The following is a 13,130-nucleotide window of genomic DNA, read 5'->3' as shown; positions in this document are numbered from 1 at the left end:
ATTATTTTTAGAAATTTCAATATTATTCTGTGTATTTTCTAACTTTCATGCCTATGTGAACTAACCTTATCCAGTTTATAAAATGCTGAACTGTTTAATACTTGGACAAAGTTACAACTGATGAACTCTATAGCGGAATCATTGACCTTTGTAATGAGGCACAATAAGGGTTCACACCATCTCAGTCGTTGAACGTTCTGGTTCAAGTTCTCACAATTTAGCAGGATTTCAAACACTGACTCTTCGTTCTATAATCATATAAATAAAATATGATTAGATAAAAATACTGCTTCTAAACATTTCTACCCTTAATCCATGCTACTTTTGTAACTTCAACAATTATCAACATCTATATATTATTTATTTTTAGTTGCACAACTCAAAACAGAAGTTTTTGTAATCCATATAAAAAATATTTTACATGTTGTCATGTCAGAGCCTTAAACAGCTGCCTGTATGGTATGGGTTTTGCTCAATGTTGAAGGTTGTTCAGTGACCTATTGTTGTTTACATCAAAGTCATGAGGACTCTTGTCACAATATTCCGCCATTATTCCCCTTCACAGTGGCGGATCTAGAAATTTAAATAAGTGGGGGCCCGTCATGCTTCTGTGATTCCCTATATAAGCAACCAATTTTTTTCCCCAAAAGGGGGGGCCGGGCCCCCTGCCCCCCCCCCCCCCCCCCCCCTAAATCCGCCTCTGCTTCAGAATTCATGTTGTGCTGTTGCATCACTCTCCCATGTTTAACCTCACCACAATTTTTATGTGCCACTTAAAAGTAAGGTGTTTGCTGACTATATTTTCCCCCCATTAATGTTTGAACATAGATTAGACCATTGGTATGAATTGTATTAAATTTTGTCATGATGGGTCCTTATATAACTTACTATACAGTATGAACTTTGCTTATTTTGTTTTAAAGCTTACTGTAACCTATATTGCTTACATCCAATATTATTTGGTTTTTGGTTGATTGTTGTCTGTTTTTGTAATCAATCACATCTCACTATTATCAACAGGTGTATAAAGTTGAGGTGAGTTCAATTTCATGGTTTACCACCATAAGCCAAAACTGACATGGAACAAAAAGTTGGTCTCTCAGAGGGAAAACAATATGCCTCCCTACTATTATCAGTTTATCTTTAATGCAAGGTATTGTCATCAATCACTGTTTATTGTCATCAATCACTGTTTATTCATTTATTTTTGTTGGAATTTCAGTTTTGTTTCAAGAAAAGATTTTTTGTGTCGGATGATATTTTTGTTTTGTAATTTATCAGTGAAAATAGTAACTACTTCCAAATTATTTGTAAAAAGCAAAAACTCCTAATTCTCATTTACCATTTCATCGACAGCCTTTTGATAACAAACATCTAGTACTTCCTGTGGTTGTTTGGCGAGTGATTTTGATCTCCATGTCTTTAGTACATTTCTGTTGATCCAATCTACACACCTATCCCTTAGTGGGTCCATACGAAATGCTACAGCTATTGTTAAGGCCTCTGGTAGTAGTTCTTCACAACCTGGACACAACTAATGAACAGAAGAAAAGGATTAGGTTAAATTGTTTTAAAGAGTGAAATTTTCTGTTCAAGTTAAGTTGAGTATTTTAACATGAAAATTGGCATGCTAAATATTACTTTATGCTACCGATTTTCTACATAGAATTAATGCATTTGTAAAATTCATAAGTACCATTTTTACACAAAATCTGTACAAAAATTAGTATCCCCTCACTGTATTCAATTAATTTTGATTAATCTAAATTGTATCAGGTGACCTTGACCTTTCATTTATTTTTTTATATAAAAAAGGTTAATTTGATTTTTATTAAGAAACTATTGCTATAAGTCTTATAAGGATTGCCATGGCTTTCAGCTGAATCCAGAAAAGAAAACACTCAGTTTGAAATTGATGTCAGATAACAAATGCCTACAGCGACAATACATCATTACTATACAATTTTTTCTTTATAAAAAAAGGTATGTTTTATAAGGTAATTGAAGTTTATGTATGAAAAAAATTGATGAATATCTGTTGAAGCCAGACAGATAAAGAACAGATGTACTTACCTTATGAAACATATGACAGTAATCTCTCTTCAAATAACTGACTACTACTGTCTTGATACCTTCTAAACCATACATGTCTGCTGTCATAATAAACTCCTCTACAGCACAGGACTCCATCAGGTCTACAACTCCACCGTACAGGTATAACAAAAGTTGTTCTACAACACTCGGAGATACTCTAAAATAAAAACACATACAAGTGAAACCCAAAAAGGCATACATTTACAAAAGATACACTAAGATACATACACATACAAAGTGTATTCCAAAATATATATGCTCGTTTGTTATCATAATTTAAATCTTAAAAATATACAAGAGTAGATATCAAGTCACATCCAATGCTCATACAATTGTTAAAACCAATTTTCTAATGGGGAACATACTCTTTGCGTACAGCCACGGTCAAACCTTACCGGATAGCTCGAACAAATGCCTAACGGATAACTTTTTTTCAATCAATTCATGTCCGTAAGACGTCCCTTCTTATCCGTTAGACGTCCGTCCATATCCGTTGCATGTCCGTTAAGCGTATGTTTTATCCGTCAATGTCCTGTCTGTCCGGTGGAAAATTTTGAGCATGTTCAAAACTTTGAACGGATGTCCAACGGATAAAATGTCCATTGAATGTCCGTTAGTTGTCCGTTTTGTACGGTACTCGTCCCTTTCGTTTCTGTTTTGTACCCGTTACGTGTCCGTTATACATCCGTTGGAGGTCTGGAAGATAAATTCACCAAGGGACTTCTACCGGATGTTTAACGGATGTTGAATGGAGAAACGGACTTCTAACGGACGTATAACGGATAAAATGGATGATGAACGGATCAGAAACGAATAAATGCCAATTGAAAATTTCGCGTCAAAAAGGCCAATTATTGGTATGTCAGATTTCTTAAGGTTCATGAATTCTTATTATTCATAATCGATCTTAGAGTATAGGCACGTCTTCACAATCAAGCAGTTCTTATTCAGGCCAGACACTGCCCTTGGGCTGAATTTTGAAGAACAAAGCAAAATTAGTTACACAGAGACATTTTTAATATTTATGCGATTTACATGTATTATTATTGTCGCCTTTGATTTTTCCGTATATCTTGTTCATCTGTTTTATCCAGTATGCTTCCGTACATCTGTTCTGTCCATTTCTCGTAGGTTGCATATCCGGTGTGTGTCCGTTATGCATCCGTAACACGTACGTTTTATTCGGTCAGTACATCAATGGACTCACAACGGATAACAATTTTGTTGATGGACAACTTTTATTTTCAACCGTTAGGCGTCTTTTTGTGCTATCCCGTAAGGTGTGACCGAGGCTTAACATGGAAAAGTCTTCAAGTCATTGCTCTAGTCTTTTGCACATAACAGTATGATGTCATAAATCCTGTTCTGGAGTCAAACTTTATCATTAACTATTTGAATACTTTTTGTTAGCTTCAGAACATACTAAAATTTGAAGATAATGATGATAGTTTGCTGTTTATTATTCAGTAGCATATTAAGCGCATATTCAAAACGATAACATGTCAATGTTATATGAATATTAACCCTGCTTTGTACAAGACCAACACACTGAGAATGATTTTTAACATGCTAGTTCACAAGGTAACAGTCAAAGTATTGGCTGTTACAGGGGCGGATCCAGCCATTTTAAAAAGGGGGGGTTCCTAACCCAGGACAAAGGAGGGAGGGGGGGGGGGGGGGGTTCCAATTACATGTCCCCATTCAAATGCATTGATCGTCCAAAAAAAGGGGGGTTCCAACCCCTGGAACCCCCCCTCTGGATCCGCGCCTGTGTTATGTTATCATTTCATTTTGTAAATCTATCTCAAATTCTGTTGTTCTCAATTGCAGAAAAAATATTATTTTTCAATCACTTTTAAAAATAGCTCACCCTTCAAGATTTATATCAGACTCTGTTTCTCTCCATGCCCCTCCAAGCATTGCTGCAAAGTAACTGGATCTTGATGACAGAATACATCTAAAACATACATGTCAATCTATGATATAGCGGAATACTGAATCAAATCTTTAATATACTGTACATTTTCTTTTAAGCAGAAGTAAGGTTTAAAACTGTAAGATAACCATCAGCAATACAAATATAAATTGTTACTTAACTAGAAGTCAAGTCCGTGTACACAATATGTCTACTACTATAAAGTAGCACAAATCAAATGTTACAGGGGAACCATTGCAATATATCTTGTTAATTGTATTCTACTATAACATATACATGTACTGGAATCCCATGTATATGAACCAGTTTAGCCTATGTAAATGTAGGTGCTTTTCAATGTCATATTAGCAATTGTAAGCATGTGAATTAAACTCTGAATTTACAGCATTAAGAATTTAAGTTGTAAACTTTTAACATAAGATAAAAAAAAAGTTAATATGGTTATTGGAAAAATACAATTCATTATTGAAGACTATTTTGCTGTAAGATTTATGAGCTCAATCAAAAGTTGAATAAGGTAACCCCATTGGTCATGTTGGTCTGATTTCTAATGTTTAGGACATTGTTAAGCAATTACAATATTTTGGTGTATGTTATGGAAGATAAAGTCTAGAATGCATTAACTACTTAAATGATAAATTGCATGTACATGTACTGATAAATGAGATTAATCTGATCTATACACTTTGAAATGTCTTGGAGTGTACATAGAAAAAAACTTACTTATGAACTTTGAAATGGTCCCCAGAAACTGTAATTTGACAATCTGTGTAGGACTCCTGAAGGTAGCCCCTCAACAAGTCTTCTCCAACTCTATTACATGTTTCATATGGTAGAGTCAAACCATAGGACAACTTAATCATGTCAGAGAATGAGGACTGTACATTGTTTATCTCCCCTGAATTCACACATCCATTTCCTATTTGGCTATCTTTGTGGATCTTTTCTAGATTATTTACATTGTTCATACTATTAATAGTCAGATCTTCTTCTGAAGCTCCTCCATGTGATGGTTCACCTTCTTGTTTAATTTGGGAAGTGGTTTCTTTTTGACAAAGGTTTGAATTGGCAATATCAGCATGATTTTCACATTGATTATTTGAGATATCATTCTCACCATTTTCAGCCTCTATGGTAATCTGATGCTGGTTATTTGACTTTTCACAACCATTAGATGCTACAGTTTGGTGCTGAAACAACAGTGATTTAAGATAGTCCATTAGAATCTCGTCTTGTTTATCAACAGTTTCATCTAATGGTTCTGTTTCAACAAAATATAATTTCCTACAAAAAATACAATAATTTATTTAAATCTTTTAAATTTTAGACATACATGAACCATATAATACATTGAAATGCCTTGGAGTGAATATGGAAAAAAATACTTTTTGAACTTTGAAATGGTCCCCAGAAACTATAATTTGACAATCTCTGTGGATCCCCTGAAGGTAGCCCCACACTAAATGTTATTCAACTCTGTTACATGTTTCAAAATTAAAAAAAATAAAAGAAATTTTTATTGACCTTGATTTAATGCTGTAACTTACAGACAAGGCTAATGAGGTAGTCATAATACTAATAGTATGTGATATGTCATCTCATAGTATTTCATCAACATATCAAATTTGTAGTCTCTTTCAAATGAAAATATTCTGCCCAAGATGAGTTTATTCGTCACAACTTAAAAAAAATCTAATGTATATTTATGAGTAGATAAATTATTACTTTTGCTGATCTTAAATTATAACAGTCAAGACTAGATATGTAAAAATAATTTATTAAAATCTTGTTTCATAATTGTTCCATTGAACAATTTGCTTTACTTTTAATAATAACATTAAGGTAGCACAGTAAAAAGTTATTTTTACTTCCAATCTCCAACCTTTAAAATGCTGTTACTTTCTTAAGAATGCATATAAATTAATAAAAGATATATGTATAGATAGATAAAAGATTAATCTTTAAAATAATTGCAATATTTTTGTCATGCAATCATTATGTAATCAATTATTATGCAATTAATGACAAAATTGTGGTCAGTTCACTTGAATGAATTTAGCTCTTTCATCTTTATAACTATACAGGACATTTTAAAGAAATCTTAATCAACACAGCAAAGCTACAAAAGGGTGTCTCAAATTATCCCTATCATATTCCATTCACTCATAAATCTGTTATTAGTGTAAACATCCTTACCACATAAAAGTAGATTATAATGTTTGATCAGGTGTAAAATTTGATCTATACATTCTATCTGAAATCTGAGACAACCTTTTGTAGATAATGGCTCTAGGAACAACAAAGAATAAAATCATCCCTCTCGGGGTAACCATAGAGTAGCTAATTTCAATTGAAAGTGGAAATTTCTTGTAAAATTTTGTAGACACAGTTAACAGTATAATTGATTACGTAATTGTTGTATAATACTAACATTGCATTAATTTGAAAGAGTAATCTGTTAGCTATCCATAAATACCACTATTTAAAATTTTCAAGCATTATAAAGAAAGTTACAGCATTTTAAAACTGGGGAATTGGGGATATAAAATCTTTGTATTGTGCTACCTTAATATAACTAACAATGTTTTTGTGGAAACATTTTCCCCTGTAAATATATAATTTGTAGCAATGAAGTCTGTATTACAATCTTTTAGAGAATAGAACAATAAATATCACTACCAAATAACATTTAATATATTATCTAAAAAAAAAATCACCAACATATCTAATATCTAATGTTAAGCAACCAATAATCAATTAATCCATCAAATATCTGAAGTCTTTATCAAAAGTTAAAAAAGTTTTTTTCCAAGACAAGTTTATATGCCACAAACAATTGTAAATGATGAAAAATATTTCACATGAATTTCCAAAATTAATGTAACAAGAGTGCACATGCTGAAATTTCTCACCTTCTTTACTAATGAGTGATATTATGTTGATAGTCTTAAATATAAAGCTTTATTACAACTGTCACATAAACTTAACATTAACCAAGAAAAGTAAACATGACCAATTAACCATGAAAATGAGGTCATGGTCAGATGAACCATGCCAGGCAGGCATGTACAGCTAACAATTCTTCCATACAACAAAAATAGTTGACCTATTGCTTATAATTTAAGAAAAACAGACCAAAACACAAAAACTTAAGGTGGTATGGGTGTCTTCCTCCATCTTGGATTGTAAAAAACAGTGAACCAAAGGTCCATATTTTCTATCAAGTTAGCAAAATTTGATGCAGGAATGCAGATATTTAAGATGAATTTTCATTTAAAAGAACCAATTTATAAGAATATAACTTATAAATATTAATATTTTTGCCAAAATTGATTATTTTTGTGTTTTTTTTTTTTTTTTTAATTGCCATTTTAAGGGGAGGTAACTCTAAAATAGTGCATTTTCTGAAGGATTCTACATGGAATTTTCCTATTTTGTATTTTAGCCGGAAAAAACTCACGGTGACCCTATCTTTTCTTTTGAAATTCTCAAAGCATTGTCTGAAAGCTATCTTTTCCTTAAGTATTTAACAATTCTATCATTTTGTTTAGTTTCTAACCACAAAATGGTGTTTTTTCCTGTATAATCCTTACAAAATGTGTCATTTTGTCGCGTCCTGTAGCTTGAGAAAATGCGCGGTGACCTATCATTTTTATTTTATATTTCAACATATATCAATAGATACTACGTTTTTGGCAGTGTATGAACAAATTCTATCATTTTTATTTTGTCTCCCATACCACCTTAACACTCAGCAACTAACCGTGAAAATGAGGTCAAGGTCAAATAAAACCTGCGTGACTGACATATAGATCATAAAATATTTCCATACACCAAATATAGTTGACCTATTGCATATAGTTTTAGATAAAAAGACCAAAACTAAAAAAAAACTTAACTTTGACCAATGAACCATGAAAATAAGGTCAAGGTCAGATGACACCTGCCAGCTAGACATGTACACCTAACAATCATTCCATACACCAAATATAGTAGACCTATTGCATACAGAATAAGAAAAACAGACCGAAGCACAAAAACTTAACTATAACTACTGAACCATGAAAATGAGGTCAAGGTCGGATGACACCTGCCAGTTGGACATGTACACCTTACAGTCCTTCCATACACCGAATATACTAGAACATTTACTTATAGTATCTGAGATATGGACTTGACTACCAAAACTTAACCTTGTTCACTGATCCATGAAATGAGGTTGAAGTCAAGTGAAAACTGTGACAGGCAAGAGGACCTTGCAAGGTACAAACATACCAAACATAATTATTCTGTTACTTATAATAAGAGAAAATTAAACATTACAAAAAATCTTAACTTTTTTTTCAAGTAGTCACTGAACCATGAAAATGAGGTCAAGGACATTTGGCATGTGACTGACGGAAAATTCGTAACATGAGGCATCTGTATACAAAGTATGAAGCATCCAGGTCGTCCACCTTCTAAAATATAAAGCTTTTAAGAAGTAACTAAAGCTACCTGTCACCGCCGTCGCAGGATCACTAGCCATATGTCAAGCTTTCTGCGACAAAAGTGGCAGGATTGACAAAAATAAGGGAATGCAGTTACGGGATGCTAAACTTGTTCAATTTTAACCTGAAATTGTAAAGTAACTATCTGATTAAACTGTTAATATTTTATCTTAATATGACTACCACATATTGTCAAAAAAATCTGTTATAATCAACCTACCTGACAATAGAACATTTTTATATGTAACCCATGACGGCATGACAAGTACTGACCTGACAATAAACAAAACAGTTTTATATGTAACCCATGACGGCATGACAAGTACATCTGAATCTTCTCCTGTGGAAAGTTCTAGAAATCGGTCAAATACTGCTGGACATCTACATAAAATAAAAACACTCTAAGCTCTAAATCATTGTATTGGACTTGTACACTATCTGAGTCTGCAATTACTACAGTGTATGACACCAAGACATTAAATTTTCAAATCCATGGTATATATTTAAGAATTGAATGCTTCTTTTTGTAACTTCATTGGAGTGTAAAAAAGTTGACCGAAGTACATGTTGTATGAAGCGTAGAAGTGCTTCATTCTAAAAATGTGCTTACGGTCAACGCTTTTACAACCCTATGAAGTTACAAAAAGAAGCATCCAATACTTATAATTACATTTTTTTAGCTAGGATCATGCAAACACGAATTTTATCAATTTTTTTTATTTAATTCACCTGTGCACTTTATTGTGGGACCTCATATGCATGCTATCATGAATGATAAATTTTATTGTGTAATGCAATTGCTTAAGGAATAACACATGATGTGCAGTTAGCCAATCAGAATATTGTATTATAATGAAACATACATCTAATGTAATTATATGCATATACATGTATTTTAAAATTAAAAGGCTCATATTAGTGGTCTTTATATTTTTTTGGACTAGTATTGTGAAAATAATTGTATGAATTTCAAGATTATACATTCATCACAAAAATGTGTCACTGTTTGTTTTGTTTAGAGTTGTCGTTTAAGGAAAAGGTTTGTTGTTGTTCTGTGGTTTACATATTGTAACAACTATTGTTGTTTGCTTGTTGGTTTCTCTAGTTTGCTTGTGTTGTATTTAGGCCACGTCTGTTACATAGTGTTGTCATTATGGTGAAATTTTTAACATTGCCATATAAGTGGGAGGTTTGGCTAGCCATAAAACCAGGTTCCACCAACAATTTATTGTAAAAATGTCCTGTACCAAGTTAGTATGTTGTTATCAAATAGTCTATTTCTTTGCATGTCCAATGGTATTTGTTTTTGATGCTCTTCAGTGTTGTCCATTTGTTACCCTTTTATAGTTGATGTATTTTCCCCAGGTTTTAATTTGTAACTAGGATTCATTTTCTCTCAATCTATTTATGACTTTTAAACAACGGTTTACTACTCTGGTCTTTATTAGCCATGACTTCATTTTCAAATCTCTTTTAAATAGTACAAAAATACATTGAACATTTTGAAGTGATGTATTGGCACAAAATAAAACTATACATGCTATAGGACTATAACCATAAATGGAGATTATTGATGTAAGTTCTCATTCTCAATGTAAAGTTAAAAACAAGTTTCATGTACATGGACCAATTTCTAGCATCTCAAATAGTATATAAAGTTAACAACAAGTTTCATGTACATGGACCAATTTCTAGCATCTCAAATAGAATATAAAGTTTAAGTTACAACATGTCTTATAAGAAAGAATCTGACAAGAAATGCTATCATTTAAGTATTACTTGCAATCAATTTTAATGGTAATGTTTTTTTTTGTGAAAAAAAACCAGGACATTACATTTGATGTGAAAGAAAACTATTCAAAAGCTAAGCAAGTTCACAATTTTGAATTAACATGGGTTCAGTTACTTACCTTGACTTCAAAATAAACTTATGAACTTTAACCTCTTTTCCTTCTGCTCTTATCATCAGGTCAGAGTGTTCTTCATTGTGTAATAGACTGAAACAAGAAAGTGTCCATAGTACACAAATGCCCCACTCGCACTATCATTTTCTATGTTTATTGGACCGTGAAATTGGGGTAAAAACTCCAATTTAGCATTAAAATTAGAAAGATCATATCATAGAGAGCAGGTATACTAAGTTTTAAGTTGATTGGACTTAAACTTCATCAAAAACTACCTTGACCAAAAACTTTAACCTGAATCAGGATGAACAGATGCACAGAGAGACGAACGGACGGACAGACAAACAGACGCACAGACCAGAAAACACAATGCCCCTCTACTATCGTAAGTGGGGCAATCTTAGGTTGGGCATAAAAATAAGCATGTGCAGCATGTTAAACTTCTACTCCTACAGGTGTACAGGATGGTTATTACTTTAATAGCATTCGATAGTCAGAAGATAGAAATAAGAAGATGTGGTATGAGTGTCAATGAGAGAACTTTCGATCCACGTCACAATGTGTAAAAAGTAAACCATTATAGGTCAAAGTACAACACCATGAACACAGATTGATCTTGTATGGTAGAGTCTACGTCGTATCTTGGTTAATTAATACTACATTGTCTGCTAGAAAATTGGGATCATACGGAATGGTCAAATTTTCCACCGCCTCAGCTAAACTGGTCAAATCTTTCTGTTTATAACCATTTGCCACTATCCCTCTATCTCGTAAATAAAACTGAATCTTTGGAATTGTCAAAGATTTAAATGATAACATTGTTATTGCAATATTATAGCAGAATGAAACAATTTGTGTTGAGGAATTGCTATGTTAAACAAGCAAAAACTGTGATGTCTTTTGCCCCAACTATTTCTTGTCAATATATTTTGCAGATTTGAAAGTGAAACGCCATTTAATGTGCAAGTGGTCTATTCAAAAAGGAAATGTATAGGTTGACAAATTTGTTATCAGAAGACTCTCAAAGTGTCTGAGTAGATAACACCCTCCTGTCTGATTTACATGGAGTAGATAACACACTCCTGTCTGATTTACATGGAGTAGATAACACCCTCCTGTCTGATTTACATGGAGTAGATAACACCCTCCTGTCTGATTTACATGGAGTAGATAACACTCTCCTGTCTGATTTACATGGAGTAGATAACACCCTCCTGTCTGATTTACATGAAAATAATGTAATCTAACTGATAACACAATAAATTTACAAGTAACTTATTCTTCATTGGTGGAGGGCTGAGATCTCACAAAACATGTTTAACCCAGCTGATTTTTTGTGCCGAACCTCTGGCCTTTGTTAGTCCTGTATATTTTTTTTTAATTTTGATTCATTTATATGTTTGGAAGTTTTGTATGACAACCAATTTTGCTTAAGCACAAGCTGAAATAGCCCTCCAGGTTCAGGATTTCCTCGCTGTGTTGAAGACCCATTAGTGGCCTTTGGCTGTTTTCTTCTGTCTGGTTGGGTTGTGGTCTCTTTTACACACTCCCAATTTCCATCACTGTCCATTCTCCATTTCATTTTAAAAATAAAATTATCAAAAGATAAAAAAAAAATGATTCCAGAATCAATCATCAGGAAACTCTAAAAAGTGCAAACTTTTGTTTTACCTTCCTAAATCTTTTTGAAGTTGTTTGATAACACTCTGTTTCAAGTTGTCTTTTTCATGTTGACAGCGTTCTAAAAATGTTTTTGTTTTAGAAGATGGAATTTTTTCTTTGGGACGAGCCATACTCCAAATTGTGTTTCTTTCTTTCTAGCAATCTACAAGTACATGTATAAAAGATATAAAGTATAAGTAGTGTGATACAAGTGATTTTCTGTAAGTATCAGGTGTGAGGTGTAAGAATCAGGTGTGAGGTATAAGTATCAGGTGTAAGGTGTAAGTATCAGGTGTGAGGTATAAGTATCAGGTGTAAGGTGTAAGTATCAGGTGTGAGGTGTAAGTATCAGGTGTAAGGTGTAAGCATTTATCAATTTACATTCTAATTAGAGTTTAACACCATCATTAAAGTCAAGCGCACTCTAGAAGGTGTACTTGATTGATCCATATTTGTTTGAACCAATATCTCAATTTATAAACTTGTTTCACAATCAAAGTGCTGGATAGCACCTCAGGGAAGTTTGCAACTGAAGATGTGTATTATTTCAAATGTATTTAACAGTAAACTAAACCATTGTCTCTTCAGCAATTTTCAAAAATCACTTTTTTTCATATTTTTGTCATATAAAATTTTGATATTTTCTATTGCTATATCACATGAAAAATTGCAACATATGTTTTCATATGTTTTTCATGTGTTTTTCATATGTTCAAAAACATATGTCAAACGTATGTTGAGAACCACTCATGAAAAACATATGTTTTTACTACATGAGAAACATATGTTTAACATATGATAAACACATGTTTTTAAAAAATCATATGATAAACATATGTTAAACATATGTTTTTCATGCCATCAAATCATATGATTTCATATGAGGATCTCAACATATGTTTTTCATATGTTGGGTTTTTTTTCTAATTTGATACTCATAATGATATAAATATGAATTTCATGTGAGAGTAAATATGAAATTACATATCTATTCAATAGAAAGCATACTTTTAAAGTACAAGTTAAGTTTTAGACACTGTATAT

At 32.5% G+C, this 13,130-nt stretch overlaps 1 protein-coding gene across 8 annotated transcripts in view; it reads right to left on the bottom strand.

Moving 5' to 3' along the window:
• LOC139511239 (BTB/POZ domain-containing protein 8-like) overlaps nt 1–13,130 on the bottom strand; it is a 41,515-nt gene that overhangs the window by 7,733 nt on the left and 20,652 nt on the right. For 6 of the 8 annotated variants that reach the window (XM_071297833.1, XM_071297830.1, XM_071297832.1 and 3 more), the window contains 8 exons: nt 12,096–12,249; nt 10,431–10,517; nt 8,794–8,901; nt 4,754–5,314; nt 3,965–4,051; nt 2,074–2,251; nt 1,343–1,534; nt 66–248 (listed from right to left, as the gene is read on the bottom strand). In XM_071297833.1, the coding sequence (XP_071153934.1) occupies nt 66–248; nt 1,343–1,534; nt 2,074–2,251; nt 3,965–4,051; nt 4,754–5,314; nt 8,794–8,901; nt 10,431–10,517; nt 12,096–12,217 (1,518 nt within the window). In that variant the 5' untranslated portion in view covers nt 12,218–12,249. The remainder of the gene's footprint in view (nt 1–65; nt 249–1,342; nt 1,535–2,073; nt 2,252–3,964; nt 4,052–4,753; nt 5,315–8,793; nt 8,902–10,430; nt 10,518–12,095; nt 12,250–13,130) is intronic. The other 2 variants (XM_071297831.1, XM_071297835.1) reach the window with 1 other exon arrangement.

Source organism: Mytilus edulis, chromosome 2 (genome assembly GCF_963676685.1).
Source record: "Mytilus edulis chromosome 2, xbMytEdul2.2, whole genome shotgun sequence".
Lineage (NCBI taxonomy): Eukaryota > Metazoa > Mollusca > Bivalvia > Mytilida > Mytilidae > Mytilus > Mytilus edulis.
The sequence above is the reverse complement of the archived record's forward strand: the minus strand, read 5'-3'. Positions and strand labels throughout refer to the sequence as shown.